General features: G+C 37.5%; 1 protein-coding gene across 1 annotated transcript; it reads left to right on the top strand.

Annotated features, from left to right (window-relative positions):
• The first annotated feature begins 358 nt into the window (after positions 1–358).
• ric8a (RIC8 guanine nucleotide exchange factor A) lies at positions 359–20,199 on the top strand. The gene is made up of 10 exons (XM_067436414.1): positions 359–590; positions 4,847–4,894; positions 10,496–11,122; positions 12,503–12,597; positions 13,601–13,751; positions 15,625–15,720; positions 15,973–16,117; positions 19,053–19,197; positions 19,288–19,407; positions 19,488–20,199. The coding sequence occupies exons 1-10, from the start codon at positions 501–503 to the stop codon at positions 19,618–19,620; spliced, it is 1,650 nt and encodes a 549-aa protein (XP_067292515.1). The 5' UTR covers positions 359–500; the 3' UTR covers positions 19,621–20,199.
• Positions 20,200–21,108: the final 909 nt, after the last annotated feature.

Below are 21,108 nucleotides of genomic sequence, written 5' to 3'. Positions count from 1 at the left end.
TTCAGATAAATCCATAGACTGTAAAAAAATAGGATAAATCCAAAAATGCATTCTGTCCATTCAAGCAGGCCTACATCTGAAAATCTCATTGAAATAAATAAAAACACAGGGAAACAATGCCTGAGGTTGTCATAATTCAAACATGAAAGGGTCGATGTAACGTATTTATTTACATATTTTTTATTGATGAACTATATATCCCATCACCATCCGCAGCGTAACAAGTCCCGCCTCCTGCAACATGATTGGCTGGTGTAGCTCTTTCACGCAGTCTGTGATTGGACCTTTTAGTACGTCGTTCGTACAGCCGCGCCAACCACAACAAACTAGAATGGAAGGCTTCACTACAAATCCCATGATTCCCTGCATTGATTTTCGCAATCTTCCTTTAATCGCATCATCCAGGCGCTTCTGGATCGCTCGGATAAAGCTGGAGGATTGAAGCTGATTGTGTTTACATGATTTTTGGCTCTTCCTGAAAGCTGAAGGGCGGAACAGCGATGAAAATGGACTTAAATGCCATCATAGAAAAGATGGAAACGGGCGACCAGGACGCCGCACTGACAGCTTTACAGACCTATAATAAAGAGGTACATATCAGATGCATGTAAATCAGGACTGTTAGAAGATGATGCATGTCTATGTTCTAGAAGGAAGTGTCTGTTTTGTGCCTAGCAAAAGTGTGTCTTGTTTAATACTAGCCTACTAATAATATAATATTTAAAGTGTGTGAGAGAGAGGGAGTTTGCTGCGCTGTGACATTTGGATGATACAATAATAGATCCTCATTTCAATAAAAATTGCATGAAAAACACCACCGGCAAGGAGCTCCCATAGTCAGAACGTTTTGTTGGGATGATATAAATGCAAATGCATAGCATAATAATTGCACTAGTAACGGAAATACAATGGTTGTCTTTTATCTTTATAGATGTTTATCTGAAGAATAGAATCAGATATTAAATTAAAAGAGAGGAATATCATATTCAAATAAATAATAAAATAAGTACCGTATGGAGTCAGTAAATGGATTTGTTCATGTTGTTGTCCTGACAGGCCTTAAGAAAGCAAATAATTCTTTACAACAGTAGAACAGTTTGAAGCTCTAATGTTGTGGTCAGACTCATGCTAATCATCCAAAGTCAAAAGTGATGCAGACCTTACCTCGACCCCTCTTAAAAAAATAGCTGGGTCCTTTAGAGCAATTCATTCTCACAATTATTATAAGTAGGCTACTACATATATATATATAAGAATCATAAGAAAGAATCATAAAAAAAGGATTAAAAAAAATGAGGCCTTTAAATTCTTAACAATTGATGGCAATTGGTTAGTAGATAAATTATACCTAACCTTACCTAAAAAGCCATATGAGTTGAAGAACTTTGTGTGACGTCAGCTGGATTAGCACTCAAGCAACACAAATAGATTTCTTAGGATGATCCTTATGCTTCGTGAGCCAGTATCACAGAGGTTCGTGCAGCTAAGCGCTCTAATCGTACTTTAGGACAGAATTGATGTGACACTGATGTATATCAAGAGGTTATACGTTATACACAGACTGTACAAAAAAAATATGCTTTGTTTCTTATTGCCTCTGCAATTAAATCAGTTTAGTTTTTTTTCACTTCATGACTCATATACAGTATCAGATTTACAAATATATGAGTTTCATTGCATTAAAAGTATCACACAGTTAATTTTAACCTCTTAATCTGCGCCCCTTTTTTTGAGAATTAAAAAAACGACATACCCAAATAAAAATGTTTACAGCTCTTAAACCCTATGGTCTATAGCCATAAATTTGGTCTTATTTTAAGCTAGACACTTGACATTATGTTACCCAAAAGTGATAATAACTCAAAGTAGTATAGGTACAGATTAAAACAAGGGGAAATATGCATGTAAGTGACTCACGTTTTTTTATTTTTTTTATTATTCCCTTATGGAATAAAAAAAAATAGATTTTAATTTTAAGGCCCTGAAAATAACCTACATATAAAACTGAATGTCTGATCATGTCTTGATTATAATTTAAGGACGATTCTCTCAAAAATGTAGCTTCTGTAAGCTTTTATGTCAAAAAAAGACTAGGCGTCTTTTCAAAAAAGGCCAATTATATTAGAACATTTGTAATTGTAAAGAGTAGTTTTATTCAAATAAATCTTCAATAAACTGCTAATTATAATGCATTTGCAGGCCCTGATAACTAAAACAACTATTTACAGAATTTACAAGTGTAAAAAAAACGCATTTAGTTGATAAAAACAGTCTGTCATGTAGTCTCCGCATTGTGCGTTAAGTGTGTGTGCTTACACTGGCAGACCGTGCTGGATACTATAGGATACTATGGAGACGGTATGGAAATTAAACTGAAGTTTTCGCGCCTCGATCAACCCCCAGGTCCCCCAGTATAGTCGCCCCTCTGTGTTTTCTAATGGACGCGAGGCAAACTAAACAATAAAATCATACTTCAAATATTTTTTCCCCAAAGTTAGTTCATGTCATTGAAGGCAGTTATCGTCACGATGATTTCATTTCAAGTGTTTGTTTTTTAAATAAGTTTAGTTTTAGTTAGTTATTTGATGCTATAAGAAAAGGAGTGTGGCGTAATGATTGACAGCTGAGATTGACGTCTTCTCTGAGTGAAGTTGTCACTAACAGACTTTTTCCGGGATTTTAGGGAGCAGATTGGAGCTTTAGCTTTAATTTCTACATTTCCATAACTGTTTATTTCACACCAAAATAATTAATTGTTCTGCATCTGTGAGAGTGTGGGCGGGCTTTTGATATCACAGCTGTACTTCCTGCTCTCTACTGCGCAACTCCGCTCCCGAATTCTCTACTGCGCAGACTCGGTCCCAAGATGTCAGCGCCGTGCAGGCGGTCTGAAAGCTTCAACTCTGCTCAGCAGAAACGGATGATGTCGCGTCGTCCATATTTTTTACGGTCTATGTATAGGGCCCTACATACAGCCGCGACACAGGTGTTTTTTGATAGTTTCAGCCCAACGCAATATCATTTTCATGTCTTGTGCCACGTTGTTTAAATAGCAATTGCATTTGCGCCCATCTGTTTTCCATGAGCGTGTTGGTCTGAAAACAAGGTGTGCTCAGATGCATTGTTGGCGTGTTGCTATTTTGAGGCAACTGAAATAGATTGCGCCATTGACCAACAAATACCTGGTCTAAAGTCAAATGCACCTATAGGTGGATTCACAATGAGTGTACACACCCTGCTTGTTACACACATAGGCATATGCAGTAGCACAAAAAATATACCAAATATTAAAAATAAAATGATTCCAATCTTGAGAAGCATTCATTCTTTCTGCTCACAAATTTTGCCATGTAAATAGCGACTCTGCCATGGTGTGAGCGCAATTAGCTTTTAAAGGGAATGGGAGATGAGACTGATTGGTTTATTGCACGTTACGCCCAAAGCACACCCATTACTCATGAAGATAATAGGGACAACCCTTTAGACCATGCGTCGGCCGACCATTTTTCCCATTGTTAAACTAGCAAAAGTGGAATCGGACACGTCCTAAATGCACCTGCCCAGTGCGCTTCAGACCATGCGCTTAGATTGTTAAAATAGGGCCCATATTGCACTTGCTCGCACTCATGCCCACGTAACGTAAGAGAGACTGAACATGAATGAATGAATGAATTAAATTATTTTATTTCGAGCAATATATAACAAAGGCAATAAAGAAGCATTTTGATTAGTCGGTACAACAAGTTAAATTTGTCATACTTATGACATCACAATTCCAACTGTTGCTCGAAAAGGAGTGGGTAGAAGAAAACGTATTTAAACCCACCCCGGTTACAATTAAACAGGAAAAACAACAACAACAAAAAAGCTTCCTTAATTATTGACATTCTCCAACATTCAATTACAATACAATATATATTCATATGAGAAAAAAACATTAAACAGAAATCCCCCAAAAAAACAAAGCAGGAAAAAAACAAAAACAAACAAAAAATAACACAACAATCCTTAGATACACACCATATATTACTGCCAGTAGCAATTCTGATAATACCAACAATGATAATCATAATACCTACCAGGTTAGATAACAGACTGTGAATACATAAATCTATAATATTTTGATAATAACTATTTCACAACATGATTGAATTCACTGATGTACTCACAGCATAGTTCCCTTTCAGTCGGTCAGTTCTGACGTACGTCTCTGTTCCCTCCTTCAGGGAACGAGGGTTACATACATAACCAATATGTTCTTTTTCGTTCTTCGTGAGATAAAAAGAAGTTTCCAATAACTTGTGCAGCGATATACTGTTAAGGAAGCAACATACAGATGAATATCTAAATATGAGCTTTGTGCTTTCCTCTCAATAACAAAGTAAACACAAAATATCCACGGTGAGAAAGTAGCAGTTAAGAAAGCATCTGATCATAGCGATGTGGATATGTTTGCAGTTGTTCTGCAATTCCCCGGTTGACAGATGATTGTTTGATTATAAAGTATTTGAGACTATATAGATCTGGCCATGTGAGACTATAGTTAGAATTAATCCGTTTTCTGACATATTACAGTACAGAATGGCTTTTTTGGCATTATCATGAATATTGTATAAGCATTTGTTTCATGTGTCAAGAACAGAAGAGAGGCTTTCTGGAGGGAATGCTTTTGATTGTCTTTGCAAAAATGTCCAAGACCTTTACATAAAAATCAGGAGATATATATATATATATATATATATATATATATATATATATATATATATATATAGCCTATATATCTTAAAGTATCGTAATGTATGCATTTGGTATTTCACAGTTGTTGAATTTTTTTTTTCTCTTTTAGAAATCACAGTGTTTTTTGTTTACCCCTGGGGAAGAGGAAGAACGAGAGGTAAGCCTTACTCGACACCATAATGCAAACGGTCAGCAATTCAACCCTAAAGAACAAGCTTTTTAATGCTTTGTCTAGCCGTTTTAGATGCATTAAGACATGCCCTTTAAGTATTCATTAATACTGCATTGTCAAATGTTTTCAATTGATTTGCAATAAATGTAAGAAGCTTTTGTGCTTATATCAGATGATGATCTGCTGTTGTGATGTGACCTTGCTTTGTGCACTTTTTTGCTTGCCTTTTGTGATAGGATGGACATTTGAAAGAGGTATATGGGAAGCTCAATGTTTTGGACGTAGTATAGAATTAGCGTAGAACCCAAAGCCTATTTCTCAATACTGATTGCCATATGAATCTGGTGGTTTGAATTTGCTGTATAACCAAGAAGGTTTTATAATTTAACACAATGGGAATATTCCAAAAAATCTAAAGAAATACACTTTGGGATTTTGTAACATGGTTGAGATGGTTTCATGGGAATCAATGTGGTTCAGAAATGAAATCTCTGTATGGTGTCCCACTTCATTTGCATTATTTACACAGTAATATTTTTCCATTTGTGCAAACGGTCAATAGATATGGGTCTTTTAATGGCCAATGCTATCAGGACCAGTGGATCTCAACTGACAGGACACGACCCGAATATCAATTAATAAAATCAATTCTTAATGCACACAATAAAATGTGCAAAAATTATAGCGTTTAAAAAAAAATGTTTGGGTGTTTGACTATTACAACTTTTTTTAATGCAAGGTTATTATCGTTCGATAAAACTAAACTATTACAATCATGTTTTAAAAAATATATGTACAAATACTAGTTGAAAAACTTAAACTAAATGAAAATTAAAAAAAGTTGCCTGGGCAATAAACTGAAATAAGTTTTGAAGCAGTCAAATTATTAACTGTAAATAAATAATAAATAAAACTAACTAAAACCAAAACTGAAATGAAAAATAAATTAAATCTAAATAGCAATATTTAAAAATACACAATGAAATGACAAAAATTAACATAAAAACATGTTTTTGACAAAAAGTGTGTTTTTGACGGAGCGGTCCCAGCGATAAAGGTTAATGGTCCTGCTTTGGAAGCAGGCGGTGAGTAAAACTGCTTCAAATGTCTATGTTGTTGGCTATCGTCGCATAAGTAAACATCAGTAAACAACACGATCGTATAGTTAATTTATCAATGAAACATGCGATGTATGGTGTGTGAGTTTAAATACATTTGTTTAGTAGCCTGACAAGCCAGACCCACATCAAGATGTTTGGTCTGGAAACTCACCATTGACAGGGCTCAATCTGAGGGGCGGGATAAACGGTTGTCTTTCAAACTCCCTCTGTACGCGATAGGATAGCGCTACACCAACCAGAGCAACGAAGGTGCAGCAGAGCTCGCTGACTGATTAAACATTCGCCGTATCCGGTCGGCTAAACTACGAACACATCTTCCCGCTCTTTGTTCTTTTCTCAGAGAAAAGCTTAACTCAAGTCTTCCAGAGTCGCGGTCAAAGCTGATTCGAAAGACCGCCGCCGTTCGCCAGTTTCTGTGTTAACTAGAAGCACACAAACGCAACTCGGCTGTCGTCATTATGGCCCCGCCCGCCGACTCTATACACGATGTGATTGGCCCGTCCAGATTGAGAGGAATACAGCTCAGAAGGGTATTGAGAGTTCCTAGACGACACTTGCGGGCAGATTAAATTTGCTGCCGCTAGGGTGCGTCTAGATTTCTAGGCTATTTGTTTAGCTGACCACTAGGTGTCTGGTTGTTTATTGAACCACCCCAAACATAAACTTCATTCAAATTCAAATGCGCTACTCCATTTTTTTTCTATACACTAGTCTGACGTACAAAACCGTTTTGCTTGCTACTGCCAAGGTTTAGTCGCATACAATAGTCCATAAACCGAATCATGTCCTCATAATCTGCGAGTAAAGACACACAAATGTTGACAGGCCACTAAATACAGTACATACCACAGAGACGGACGTCCTGCTGCTGCTTCTCCTGTTTAATTTATTTCTGCGTCCGGATCTGATTCTGGATCATATATGTATTAGTTGAATCTGATTGATAGCTATGGTTTATTAGTGTAACGTTTTCTTTTCCACGCTTGAGGATGTCGCAGCTTTCAGAAGCTCTCATGCAGTAGCTCCGCTCGTGATTCTTTAGCTCCGCCCACACGATACGCCTCCAGCCGCTTGGTTTTTTTTTTCAGGTAAGACTCGGTACAGCCTAGCTTTCTTTTATAAATATAATAAAATTAAAGACTTTTCAGGGATATGAAGGATGCAATACTGTTTGACATGAGATAGACTGAAACTGAGTGTTTCACCCCCCCTTTAACAATTTACACATTTGTTTGATATATAAACAAAACAAAAAAATGAATGTTAACAAATGGATCCTTATTGTGTTACCATTATTTTTAGTGTTCAGTTCACTCTAGTCTAGTTCCTAAACTACATTTTGCTGGCCGCCACATGTTTGCTTCTGTCTCTAACATGAACTGACATACAGTACCCTTCACTGCTGTTTTTAACTCTGGTCTCTGACTCCTGTCATATTAATCATTGTTTTACAGCAGTCCCATCTGCAGCAGTGTAACGCTTTACGAAAAGCATTACTTCAGTAAATCACATTTTCACTGAGATGTACAGACCAGTGTTTTTCAAAACATTTGATGCTAAAAAACCTCCAAATATGATTATCCCTTTGTAAAAATGAATACAAATGAAATAATTAGCATTTCATTTAATTAAATTAATCAAATATAATTCATTAAATATTACCTAGAAAATACCAACGTTTTTTTTTTCTTTTTCTATGATTTCTTGTGTTTGTTTTTTGCGACTCCAGTTTAAAATCCTGTTATAGACTAGAACACCATGGGCAGCCATGTGCATTTTAACAATCTGAACGCACTAAAATCTAAAGCGCACGACGCAGGTGCACTTAGGACGTATCCGAATCCACTTTTGCTAGTTTAACAACGAGAAAAATGGTCTAAAAGGTTTGTCCCTATTCTTTTAATGAGTCATGTTTTCGGTGTAACCAGCAATAAACCAATCAGAGTCTCATCTCCCATTCCCTTTAAAAGCCAATTGCTTTTTAAATGAAGGAATTTGCGAGCAAAAAGACTGAAAATTCCCCAGAGAGGAATCATTTTATTTGTAATATTTGAAAAGTTTGCGTGCTGCTGCCCCGTGTGGGCATATATAGGCACCCAGATATAGGCGCATATTACTAACGCGCCCTTAAGCACAAAAAAATTCTGCGCTATTGACTTTAGACCAGGTATTTGTTGGTCAATGGCGCAGTCATTTTCAGTTGCCTCAAAATAGCAACAATGCGCCTGAACATTGGCTTTCAGACTAGATGGGCGCGACTCGCAAAAGTACATTTGCTATTTAAACGACGTGCCACAGGACGTGAAAATGAAAACTGTGTCGGGCTGAAATTAGCAAAAAACACTTGAGTCGCGCCTGGCGCCGCATTGTGCGGGGTGTATAATAGGGCCCCACAATGCTACTATATTTGGCTATCCCTGTGTGTGATGTCACAGACGGGTTTCAAACAGACGATCAGGTCTGTTTTTGTTCATTGCTTGACTGGGTTATGTAAGGAAGTGTCACAGTTGGACTCCAATTTGGTTACTTTAAACTCCACAGTGAGACAGTCGGAGGTCTTGGCGGTGAGGCACAGTCAGGGAGAATTTGAGGAGTTGTCAATCATCCGCCCTTGTGTATAGCGAGCTGTCCACTGTAACAATAATGAATGATACCTCACAGGAACAAAAATAGAGTGGAGCAGGACTGACGTCAAAACACTGACTAATTTGCCACTGGTTCCCTCGAGATTTTCTTGGGTGTTTATAATGGGGTTTTTCAATGAGCTAAATATGGTCTGTGGTAAACATGAGTTGATGAGTTGTTTTGCTGTACATTTTAAATTACACAGACCCATATAGAAAACACAAATTTAGAAGATTATTATGTTTATTTTAAAAAATGTTTCTTTTTCAAGATGCTTGGTCTGTTTCGAATAAGTAACGAGATAAAACATGTGGTATGTGAGTGTCTAATTTACTTAAAACATCCAAGTATTGTCAATTTATTATTACCACAGACATTATTTTACTCATAAATTGAAAAACAAACAAAAAATCAAGAAAAACTAAATATTGATGGAACCACAGGCGAATTTGAAATGTTGAAAAAAAAATTATGTTAAATACATTTAAACACATTTTGAGCATTTAGTTTAAGTATGCTTTAAAATTTGAATTTAAAGCTGAAAGATTTTAACCACATTGAATCGCATGAAAATAACTCTCACATGGCCTGTGACAGTGTTTCTCAACTGGTGGGGTGGGACACAAAAAATGGTGAACGGTTCGCAGGTATGTAATCTTAATGTATTTTTTTTTTTGTTTATCTATTTATATGTAATATTTTTATATATTGTATATTTTTTATATTGTTGTATCTTTTAAAATTGTAAATTATAATTGTATAAAATTAAATATAGAATGTGTACGCTACTGTTTAAATGTGTGGTGCCAGTAAGTATATATTTAGTCAGTATATATTTATATAGTATTATTTATATATTTATATAGTATATAGTATATAGTATGTGTGTGTGTGTGTGTATGTGTGTATATATATATATATATATATATATATATATATATATATATATATATATATATATATATATATATATATATATATATATATATATATATATATATATATATATATATATATATATATATATATAATCTCTTAAAGGGTTAGTTCACCCAAAAATGAAACTGATGTCACACTAATGTTGTTCCACACCCGTAAGACCTCCGTTCATCTTTCGGAACACAGTTTAAGATATTTTATATTTAGTCAGAGAGCGTATCCAAGTGTATACACACTATACTGTCCATGTCCAGAAAGAAAAAAAAAACATAAAATAAAGAGAAAGATTCAAATAAAGATTCAAACGGTTGGGAATCAGCTTATTGATTCATTGGTTCGTGTGTCAAACTGCCAAACTGCTGAAATCATGTGACATTGGCAATCCGAATCATGAATCAATCTGCTGATTCATTAGGGTGATTAGGCTGATTCATGTATAAACATACATGAGTGTTTTTATATATATATATATAAAAAAATATTGTACACAGTGCACACACATATATTATGTAAACAAACTTATATTTTGCTGTGATTAATCGCGATTAATTGATTTCAAAATATAGCAAAATAGAAATCAGATATTTTAAACTAATAATATTTCACAAAAAAAATAAATTGTTGCGCATAAGAGACTAATGAACTGTAATGTATGTTTAATATTTTGTAGTTTTTGAATTTATATGGTAGTTTTTATATGATGTTGTTTATATTTAAAAAGTAGTTTTTAAGTTGTAAAAACTGTACTAAACTGATATTTTGAATTAAAAAAAATACCTATTTTGATACTGTGCACTGTAAAATCTGTGTTTTGAAGCAAAACCAGTTGAGAATCGCTGGCTCGTGAGGTGATGCTGTAGATGATTGCTGTAGTTCACCGTATCTCTCTCTCGTCTCTCAGCATCTGGGTGAGTTAGTGTTGGGCTTCCTGGAGAGAGACCTCCAGCCGTCCTGTCAGCTGGCCTGCCTGGAAACCATCCGCATCCTGTCCCGTGACAAGAAGAGCCTGTCTCCCTTCGCCACCCGCCACGCCATGCAGATTCTGATCCGACATGCCGGCCTCGTACAGGGCGAGGGCGTCACGCCTGAGATCCCGGACCTGGAGGTGATCGTGGAGGCCCTGAAGTGCTTGTGTAACATTGTGTTCAACAGTGAGGCGGCTCAGGAGGCGGGGGCGGAGCTCCAGCTGATCGTGGGTTTGGCCGAGAGGCTTAAACAGTGCCGCGAGCCGCAGTGGAACCACGACGTGCGATTCTTTGACCTGCGGCTCACGTTTTTGATCACAGCCCTGCGCGTGGACGTGAGGGCCCAGCTGGCACGCGAGCTGCGGGGTGTTAGTCTGCTGTCAGAGGCTCTGGACGCCACACTCGGCCTCTGCTGGCCCGACATGTACGAGGTGGCCCGTTCGGGCTTTGACGGCTGCTCAGAGCTGCCCCCGTTAGGGAGGCAGGAGACGGAGAGAGCCATGGAGATCCTGAAGATCCTCTTTAACGTCACTTTTGATTCCAACCGCCGCAAGGTGGATGAGGTGAGGCTGTGTTTGCTGGCATATTTAACTGTGTCTGTGAGTACAATATTATGTAGTCAAACTGTGACAATGCTGTGGTTTCTGAAATTTGTGTGCCCTAATTATATGCAGCAATACAAACTTTGGCCAGTTTCAATAGGTGAATCTCACAAAAGACAAAACCTGAACTTGTTCAGCCTTGTTTCAATCCAAAGTAAAAATAATAATAATAATAATTTATATATATATATATATGATATTCATGATATAGTTCAATGCCTCTTTTTGCATTTTATGGCAATACAGTAAAACGTTTTTTTTTTAATTATTATTAAAAATCTTGTATTACTAATGTATTACAGTCAACTAATATAATTATTAAAAATGCAAAAGAGACAGTATATGTCAGGATATTTAGGATATTCTCAGGAAAATAATGCAACGCAATGCAAAAAAAATGATATAATGGAATATATAATAAAATAAAAAACATAAAATACACAACGTACATTAACATTCAAATGTTTGTGGTCTGTACATTTTATGTTTTTGAAGGAATTTCTCACCAAGTTTATCTTTATTTGATCAAAAATATAGTAAAATATGACCAATATTTAACTTATATTAGTTATTGTGTAATATTACAATTTTAAATAATTTTAATTTATTTTTGTGATCAATTCAGCCATCATTACTCTAGTCTTCAGTGTCACATGATCCATCAGAAATCTGTCTAATATGGGGATTTGATTCTCAAGAATTTACATAAAATCTTTTTTAACATTATTAATGTTTTTAATGTTAATATACATTTTTATGTTATTGACTGATAACTAAAATATGATGGCCAATTTTATAACTCTATACTGATTTGTCAATTAAAAAAGGGTATTTTTCACTCAAAGCCAAACCAATGCTTCAGTGCAAATCAGTCATCAAAATATTTGAATGTGTAATAGAAAAGATGCTAGTCTAAATCTAGCAGTTTTAGAATAGCCTCTTTAGACTAGCAAAAAATGCATATCATATAGAGCTGGAAAAATAGGATGATGTTTTTTAATCTGCCTATTAAGACGTAATGTAATTAAAAGAAAAGATATCTTGCGCATTCATTGCTTCAGATTAAATGTTATTTAATGATGCCTGCCCTTTTAATACTGTTATAAGAAAACAAGTTATTTTTAGATTTTAAATTTTGTCATAATCTCACATACTACTAGGCATGTCAATTTCATTCGTACATGTTTCTGAATAAGCATTACACAGTACACCTACAGCAATTAGATCTGTTCTCTTAGTGTAAATAACAGTGTTTAATTAGTGAAGCAGATCTAATATGGTTTCATGGGACTTGCATTGTCCTGGTGTGTCTGTGTGTGTGTGTGTGTGGGTGGGATGCAGGAAGAAGCAGCAACTTACAGACACCTGGGTGCCATACTGAGACACTGCATCATGAGCACCTCAGAGGGAGAGGAGCGCACAGAGGAGATGCACAGGTGCGCTTGCGCACACACACACACACATGCGTGCGCGTTGGGTTTCCATGTTGGATGTGGACTTTCCATATACACAATAATTTTTGTACAGTACAACCTGTATATTGTGGCTCCTAACTAGCCTGACAAGCCAGACCCACATCAAGATGTTTGGTCTGGAAACTCACCATAGACAGGGCTCAATCCGAGGGGCGGGATAAACGGTTGTCTTTCAAACTCCCTCTGCACGCGATAGGATAGCGCTACACCAACCAGAGCAACGAAGGTGAAACAGAGCTTGTTGATAGATTAAACATTCGCCGTATCCGGTCAGCAAAACTCTGAACACATCTTCCCTTTTTAAGAATGACTTCAGTGCCGTTCTTTGTTCTTTTCTCAGAGAAAAGCTTAACTCCAAGTCTTCCAGAGTCACGGTCAAAGCTGATTCGGAAGACCGCCGTTCGCCAGTTTCTGTGTTTACTAGAAGCATGCAAACGCAACTCGGCTGTCGTCATTATGGCCCCGCCCACCGACTCTATACACGATGTGATTGGCCTGGCAAGAGTTAGGCGAATACAGCTCAGAAGGGTATTGAGAGTTGCTAGACGACACTCGCGGGCAGATTAAATTTGCTGCCGCTAGGGTGCGTCTAGATTTCTAGGCTAGCTCCTAACCCTAAACAAAATATTTTCAAAATAACATAATTCTGTATGTTTTAAAAGCTGTTTTCCTCATAGGGACCAAAATTTTTATATTTTTACCCCATAACATGGGATTTACCAGGACACACACAACATGGCAGAAGATCTTGATGCAGAAAGCTTTATCTCGATAATGAACTAAAACACAACTGAACCAAGTAAAATAGTTTGACACAGTGACACACTGGCACAGATTCTTAACCGTGTCTCGCTCTGATTTGTAAAGACCGTAACGAATTAGCGCAGATCCACAGGGACCTCAGTTCCAACTAATTAGTCGATTTGTAAAAGGACGCTAAATCTGATGTGAATTTGTATTACAGCCACACAGTGAACCTGCTGGGGAACCTGCCACTCCCTTGTCTTGACGTCTTGCTGATGCCTAAAGTCCAGCAGGGCTCTATTGAATACATGGGCGTCAACATGGATGCCGTTAAGGTCCTGCTGGAGTTTATGGAGAAAAGACTCGACCGGGTGAGCAAAAGTATACTCAAAGCATCTTTATAAAGTTTAAAACACATTTAAAGCAGTTTAATGTTCATCTGCAGAATGAGACAAGCGATAAATCACGTTTCTTCAATGTTGATCTGAGTGCTTGTTTGCAAATGTGAACATTGTCTCGCACAAAGACATTTTCTTGGTCATTTGGTGGGTAGCTCCGCCCACAGTGAAATCTCATTGGTCCAAAATCCCACATATATTAAACATGTTTTTTTCATAGACTGTAAAAAAAGTATGGATGTAGTGTCAGTGACGTCACCCATGAGTTTCTGAAGAGCATTTTTGAAGCCTAAAGTGAGCAGAGCCAGCCCAGATCAATCCCGGATAACTGAAAATGGGTAAAGAGGTGCGATGTGGGGGGGGGAGCTGAGGGCCACACCCTTAATTATGCAGAACTTTAAGGCTTAATATTATTTAAACAGATGAGTTATAAAAAAAAATCACCCCCCTCACAGTTGTCATGAAGGGCAAAATTAGCCGTATAGATAGTGATGAAAAAAAATAGTTCTGCTGTAAAGCTGAGCATTTTAACAATTGCAGTTAAAGTTACTTCCGTATTGGCTTCAAGAGAGACCGCGGGAGGTGGCCTCTTAGCTACCTGGCTATCCTTGTAAATATAGAAATTATAAACATATACATAGAAATCGTGTGAGTTACATGATATTTAAATATTTTTGTATATTTAAAATATTTTATATTTTTTCCCATTCACCTGTGTATGTGTTAAAGCTACGCTGTGTAACTTTTTTAGTTTATTCTTAGCTAAAAACACAAAAATAATGTGCTCATTAATGTATATTTACTTCTTTCAAGGTATAAAGTATTCTCGTAAGTTTATTATATGCCATGGAAAATACATACGGGTGAGGGGTTCGAATGCCGGTCGCCATGTTGCCCCTCCATCTTGAAAATACATTAGCCAAAGAGGGACATACCCGTAAATTCAAGCTTCGCCTTTCGCGTTTTAACACTCGATGGCACTCATGGACGAGGTCGAACTGGAATCCATGTTAATCTTGGACTAAATCGGACTCTGTAGGCGTTAAAACGAAATCGGAATTGAGAGGAACAGAAACTAATATTCACTGGATTGTCATTTACCTTTTCACTGCTAGATGGGGGGAAATATCACACAGTGTAGCTTTAAATAGAATTGGGAACTTTTATTTATTTTGTATTTTCCAACATAAAATGTAAAATTATTTATTATAAAAACGTAAATGTATTATTAATTAAATAATAACTTGTATTACATTAATTTATAATTAATAACATATAAATACAACTATTATAAGTATAGCCGCTGTTCATACAATGTGCGAGTTCTGAACTGAGTTCGTTTTATCACCTTATTGGGTTTAAACTGTCAAATATACACACAAGATTTTGGTCATATCGCCCATCCCTTATCCAACCTTACCTGGGTAATTACAGTATACTCATGCAAAGTAATAAATGTCATTTAGCCGATCTCAACTGCTTGATTTATATTGCCACAACATATAAATTATCGCCCTGCTCTTATCTGCTAAATGCGACTATAGGGTGATATATCATGATTTTCTGTAAATATGCTTTCAAAGACTAGCCAAAATTTGCCAAGACTAGCATTTTGCTGTGTCCTAACTGCTTAGGTTGAGGTGAAACACCTGCGATGAAGTAATTTGTGTTCTTTCTTTTCTGAGAGCTTTCTCTACACCTGTTTGTGCCGGCTGGTTTGTTATTGTTTTTGTGCTAGGTGCCATGGGAACACTTTGAGGGATTTCTAGCCCAGGACACAGCTGGAGCTCCAATGTAGAACAATTTAACTCTTCACCATCTCCATCTGTTGATGTTGTATTTCCAGGGAAACAAGCTGAAGGAAACCCTGCTGCCCTCATTAAATCTACTAACGGAGAGCGCTCGCATCCACAGAGAGACAAGGAAGTTTTTACGAATGAAGGTGAGATTGGATGAAGACCTGATTGTGAACTTCATTGAGACGTTGGCCAGATTTACTTGTGTCAGCGCAAACCCTCTTTTGACTCTAAAAAACTACTGTCAGAATTTACTAAAGACACACAGTAAAACATTAGCGCTGAAAAGTCATGGACAGGGTTCTTTATTGCAGCTGATCTTATTGCATATGCATTTGTTTCCCTGTCAGACACACAATTTATTGGACATGAAGGTGTGTGTTTGTGTGTCTACGCAGGTGCTTCCCCCATTACGAGATGTCAAAAACAGACCTGAGGTCGGTAACGCTTTACGGAACAAGCTAGTGCGTCTAATGACCCATATAGACACGGACGTGAAGCACTGTGCAGCTGAGTTCCTGTTTGTTCTGTGCAAGGAGAGTGGTACGATACATACTACAATATCATTGCAAGTACACTAAGCATGTTCACACTTGTAATTTTGGTCCTGATACATATTTTTACTAGCCTGACGTGGTCATACTCAATTCTAGTCAGAATATGAGTCTGAAACTGCTAGACCGAAAAAGGCCAGACCGAATTGCCCAACCTAAAAATTTTGTGGGCGGGGCTAAGTTCAGCTGGCATCCAGGCTATATTTTTTACAAGATTCTTTGATGAAGAGAGAGTTCAAAAGAACAGAATTTATTTATTATTTATTTTTGTATTATTTATTATTTATTTATTGATGGCTTTAGTTTTCTTGCTGTAAATATATATAATAATAATAATAATAATAATAGATTTTATTTATAATGCACTTTTCATTCCGAAGAATCTCAAAGTGCAACAAAGGGGGGAAAAAATAACAAAAAAAATGAATAACAAGTAAAAATATAGAATACTACAAACAATCAACCAACACAGAAAACAGAACAGAAACAGAGCTGATGGTGAACAAAAACAGAGCTGATGGTGAACAGAAAACAGAGCTGATGGTGAACAGAAACAGAGCTGATGGTGAACAGAAAACAGAGCTGATGGTGAACAGAAACAGAGCTAATGGTGAACAGAAACAGAGCTGATGGTGAACAGAAACAGAGCTGATGGTCAACAGAAAACTGAGCTGATGGTGAACAGAAAACAGAGCTGATGGTGAACAGAAAACAGAGCTGATGGTGAACAGAAAACAGAGCTGATGGTGAACAGAAAACAGAGCTGATGGTGAACAGAAAACAGAGCTGATGGTGAACAGAAACAGAGCTGATGGTGAACAGAAAACAGAGCTGATGGTGAACAGGAAACAGAGCTGATGGTGAACAGAAAACAGAGCTGATGGTGAACAGAAAACAGAGCTGATGGTGAACAGAAACAGAGCTGATGGTGAACAGAAACAGAGCTGATGGTGAACAGAAAACAGAGCTGATGGTGAACAGAAACAGAGCTGATGGTGAACAGAAACAGAGCTGATGGTGAACAGAAAACAGAGCTGATGGTGAACAGAAAACAGAGCTGATGGTGAACAGAAAACAGAGCTGATGGTGAACAGAAAACAGAGCTGATGGTGAACAGAAAACAGAGCTGATGGTGAACAGAAAACAGAGCTGATGGTGAACAGAAAACAGATCTGATGGTGAACAGAAACAGAGCTGATGGTGAACAGAAAACAGAGCTGATGGTGAACAGAAAACAGAGCTGATGGTGAACAGAAACAGAGCTGATGGTGAACAGAAACAGAGCTGATGGTGAACAGAAACAGAGCTGATGATGAACAGAAAACAGCTGATGGTGAACAGAAAGAGCTGATGGTGAACAGAAAACAGAGCTGATGGTGAACAGAAACAGAGCTGATGGTGAACAGAAACAGAGCTGATGGTGAACAGAAACAGAGCTGATGATGAACAGAAAACAGAGCTGATGGTGAACAGAAACAGAGTTGATGGTGAACAGAAAACAGAGCTGATGGTGAACAGAAACAGAGCTGATGGTGAACAGAAACAGAGCTGATGATGAACAGAAACAGAGCTGATGGTGAACAGAAAACAGCTGATGGTGGAAGTCTCTGTTAGCTCCGCAGCACACTGTGGTCCACTCCATGTTTTAAATTTCTCCCAGCGGCAGTGTGTCCTGATGACATCGCCGAGGCACGACAGCTGAAGACCAGATGATGGGTTTTCATGACGATTCAAGTTCAAGTTCAAGAGTTTTATTTGTCACATACACAGTTATACAGAATACAACCGGCAGTGAAATGTAGACTTTTTTTCATCCCAACATCATGCCGGACGCCGATGACGATGGCCCAGATGACGCTAGCCCGGTGCAAACTTCAGCCACCATGCATCTTAAGCCCAAGGGAGACCACCAGTGAGCAGTCGCGGCGAGAAACATCAAATGTCCTCCAAACCAGAACCAACCGCAGCAATTCAAACATAAACATCAGAGAAGCGGTGGAAAACGGCGAAGAGACGAACAACGTCCTCTCAGGGGCTGCCAGCAATCAGCAACAGCCCCAATTGTAGCTCTGACTGTTAGACTAGTCACAAACATAACGATATAAAATAAAATCTAAATATAATAGTAGGCTACATTAACATGATTTGTGGGTGGAGAAGCGGCGAACAGACAACGCCAGCGTCCTCTCCCCCACGTTGATATATATGTCCATCACCCAAAGCGGCAACAGTGGGATCGTGAGCATCAGAACTGGACCACGGATCAATGGAAAAAGATGGCCTAGTCTGATGTTTTCTTTTATGTTAGTGGCTGGTCGGGTGCGTGTGTGTCGCATACCTGTGGAGCACATGGCCCCAGGATACACTATGGGAAGAAGGCAAGCCGGCTGAGGCAGTGTAATGCTTTGGGCAATGTTCTGCTTGGCAACCTTGGGTCCTGCCATCCATGTGGATGTTACTTTGACACGTACCACCTACCTAAGCATTGTTGCAGACCATGTTCACCCTTTCATGGAAACGGTAGTCCCTGGTGGCTGTGGCCTCTTCCCGCAGGATAATATGCCCTGCCACAAAGCAAAAATGCTTCAGGAATGGTTTGAGGAGCACAACAATGAGTTTGAGGTGTTGACTTGCCCTTCAAATTCCCCAGCTCTTAATCCAATCGAGAATCTGCGGGATGTGCTGAACAAACGATTCATGGAGGCCCCGCCTTGCAATTTAAAGGACTTAAAAGATCTGCTGCGAACATCTTGCTGCCAGATACCACAGCACAACTTCAGGGGTCTAGTGGAGTCCATGCCTCGACGGTTCAGGGCTGTTTTGGTAGCAAAAGGGGGAACAACACATAATGTTATGCTTAATGGGTGTATATGGTTTTACTTAGAAGTTGAAAAGAAATAGTCACTTGATCCACTGTGTATCAGTTTCCAGGTTTATCAAGTACACGGGTTACGGTAACGCGGCAGGGCTACTGGCCGCTCGAGGACTGATGAGAGGCGGTCGAGACCCTGGACATTACTCAGAAGATGAGGACAGCGATACTGAGGAGTACAGAGAGGCCAAACCTCAGTATGTCATGAACAACATTGACAGATATCATAATCGCCATCTGTATGTTAGAAAAAAACAGAGATATTTGTGGGTTTTTATGCTGTACAGTATCAATCCAGTGACTGGCCGTGTGGAGGAGGAGCAGCCCAACCCTATGGAGGGAATGACTGAAGAACAGAAAGAATACGAAGCCATGAAACTGGTCAACATGTTCGACAAACTCTCTAGGTAATAAAGCGATGTCAAAGAACCCAAAACAAATCGTTTGACATCAACTGTAAGTAATGGCAAACATGCTTTTCTTTCAGGGAGCAGGTGATCCAGCCAATGAAAATTGGAGCTGATGGGAAAATGACTTCATTGGAACCACAAGAGCTTCGTTATTTAGCACGCCAGTTCGGAGAGTCCAATAATTCTGACAGCGACAGCGACACAAACTAATCAGAATCCTTTTAAAAGAGTCTTTTAACAGGACGGAAGACTCATTTAATTTGAGGTTTTGGTCTGTCTTTAGGTAATATTTTCTGTATAATGACAGTGAAAACATGGTTTGTTTGCACAGTGCTAGTTTATTATTATACAGAATTAATTGAATGGAACTCCCAACGTATTATACATCGCGAACACGGATATAATTTTTCATTTAGAATGTGGCCTGAGAACAAAAAACATTACACTGGATGATGGCAGTGATGGAGTACAGATATTTATTTATTTATTTATTTATTTATTTATTTGGTTTTAGGTTGAGCTGAGCAGGGGCATTTTTAAAGTTATGATACATAGATCATTTGAGTTTTTGAGATGTGCTATTTTATGAGGAAAAACGCAGAAGCATATAAAGCCTGCTGTGATCATCTTTTCTTTCGGTCTTTGTGGTAAAAGGGATGCATTGCTGTATATTGTTATTGGTGGCTGTTGTAGTTATGTATGAAAGACTGAAGGGAATGTTGTATGATTTGTATCACGTTGTGTTAAAAGAAATGTATTGTGAGATGATAATTAAAGAGCTGAATTTGTCATTGTCTCATTTGAAATGTTTTATATTCCCACTTTTAATAATTTTATATACCGGTACACACAGTACCGAGAAAGTCATGAAAAAAATATGTTTAAATATTTTTGAAAGAAGTCTGTCATGCTTATGCACCAAGGCTATATATATATATATATATATATATATATATATATATATATATATATATATATATATATATATATATATATTTGTGATTTGTGGCGCCTTTCCCTTAGGATTTTTTTTTTATCCCCCTACACTGCCCCTGCCCCTAAACCATCACAGGAATCATTCTGCATTTTTACATTTTCAAAAAAAACTTAATTTAGTATGTGTATAAATCCATTTACATTGTGGGGACTGTTGACTGGTCCCCACAATGTAGGTGATCTCAGGTTTATATTGTGTCCCCACAATGTAATATAAAAGTACACACACAAACGCACACACACACACACACACACACAAACCATTTTCAACATTGGTATAATGAATGCAGCAAATCATCATATTAGAATGATTTCTAAAGGATTATGTGACACTGAAGACTGATTTTACTATAAAAAATATATATTACATTACAGAAAACAGTTATTTTAAAATGTTATAATATTTCACAATATAACAGTTTTTACTGTATTTATTTAACAAATACATACAACAGAAGAACATTTTGACTGGTACAGTATGCACTGTTCTTTTATTAATTATAAATAATAAAACAAATAAAAATTATACATATCATTTTTCTATATATTATTTCTATATATTAAATATTTTTTTATTTGTGGCTCTATCCATTTTCATATCTATTGACATTAACTCTGTTTTCTGATATAAAGTACCTTTTTACTTCCTTTAAGAAAATGTCAAAACCTCAAAACCTGCTTTGAACTCAAAAGGTTTTGAAA

This window comes from Pseudorasbora parva, chromosome 25 (genome assembly GCF_024679245.1).
Source record: "Pseudorasbora parva isolate DD20220531a chromosome 25, ASM2467924v1, whole genome shotgun sequence".
NCBI lineage: Eukaryota > Metazoa > Chordata > Actinopteri > Cypriniformes > Gobionidae > Pseudorasbora > Pseudorasbora parva.
The sequence above is the reverse complement of the archived record's forward strand: the minus strand, read 5'-3'. Positions and strand labels throughout refer to the sequence as shown.

What these genes read in the sequence shown, in the direction of transcription:
- ric8a (XM_067436414.1), top strand. Translation starts at nt 501, where the DNA reads ATGAAAATGGACTTAAATGCCATCATAGAAAAGATGGAAACGGGCGAC. An exon ending in TACAGACCTATAATAAAGAG is followed by an intron (nt 591 to 4,846) that starts GTACATATCAGA and finishes TTTCTCTTTTAG; the next exon opens with AAATCACAGTGTTTTTTGTT. An exon ending in GGGAAGAGGAAGAACGAGAG is followed by an intron (nt 4,895 to 10,495) that starts GTAAGCCTTACT and finishes CTCGTCTCTCAG; the next exon opens with CATCTGGGTGAGTTAGTGTT.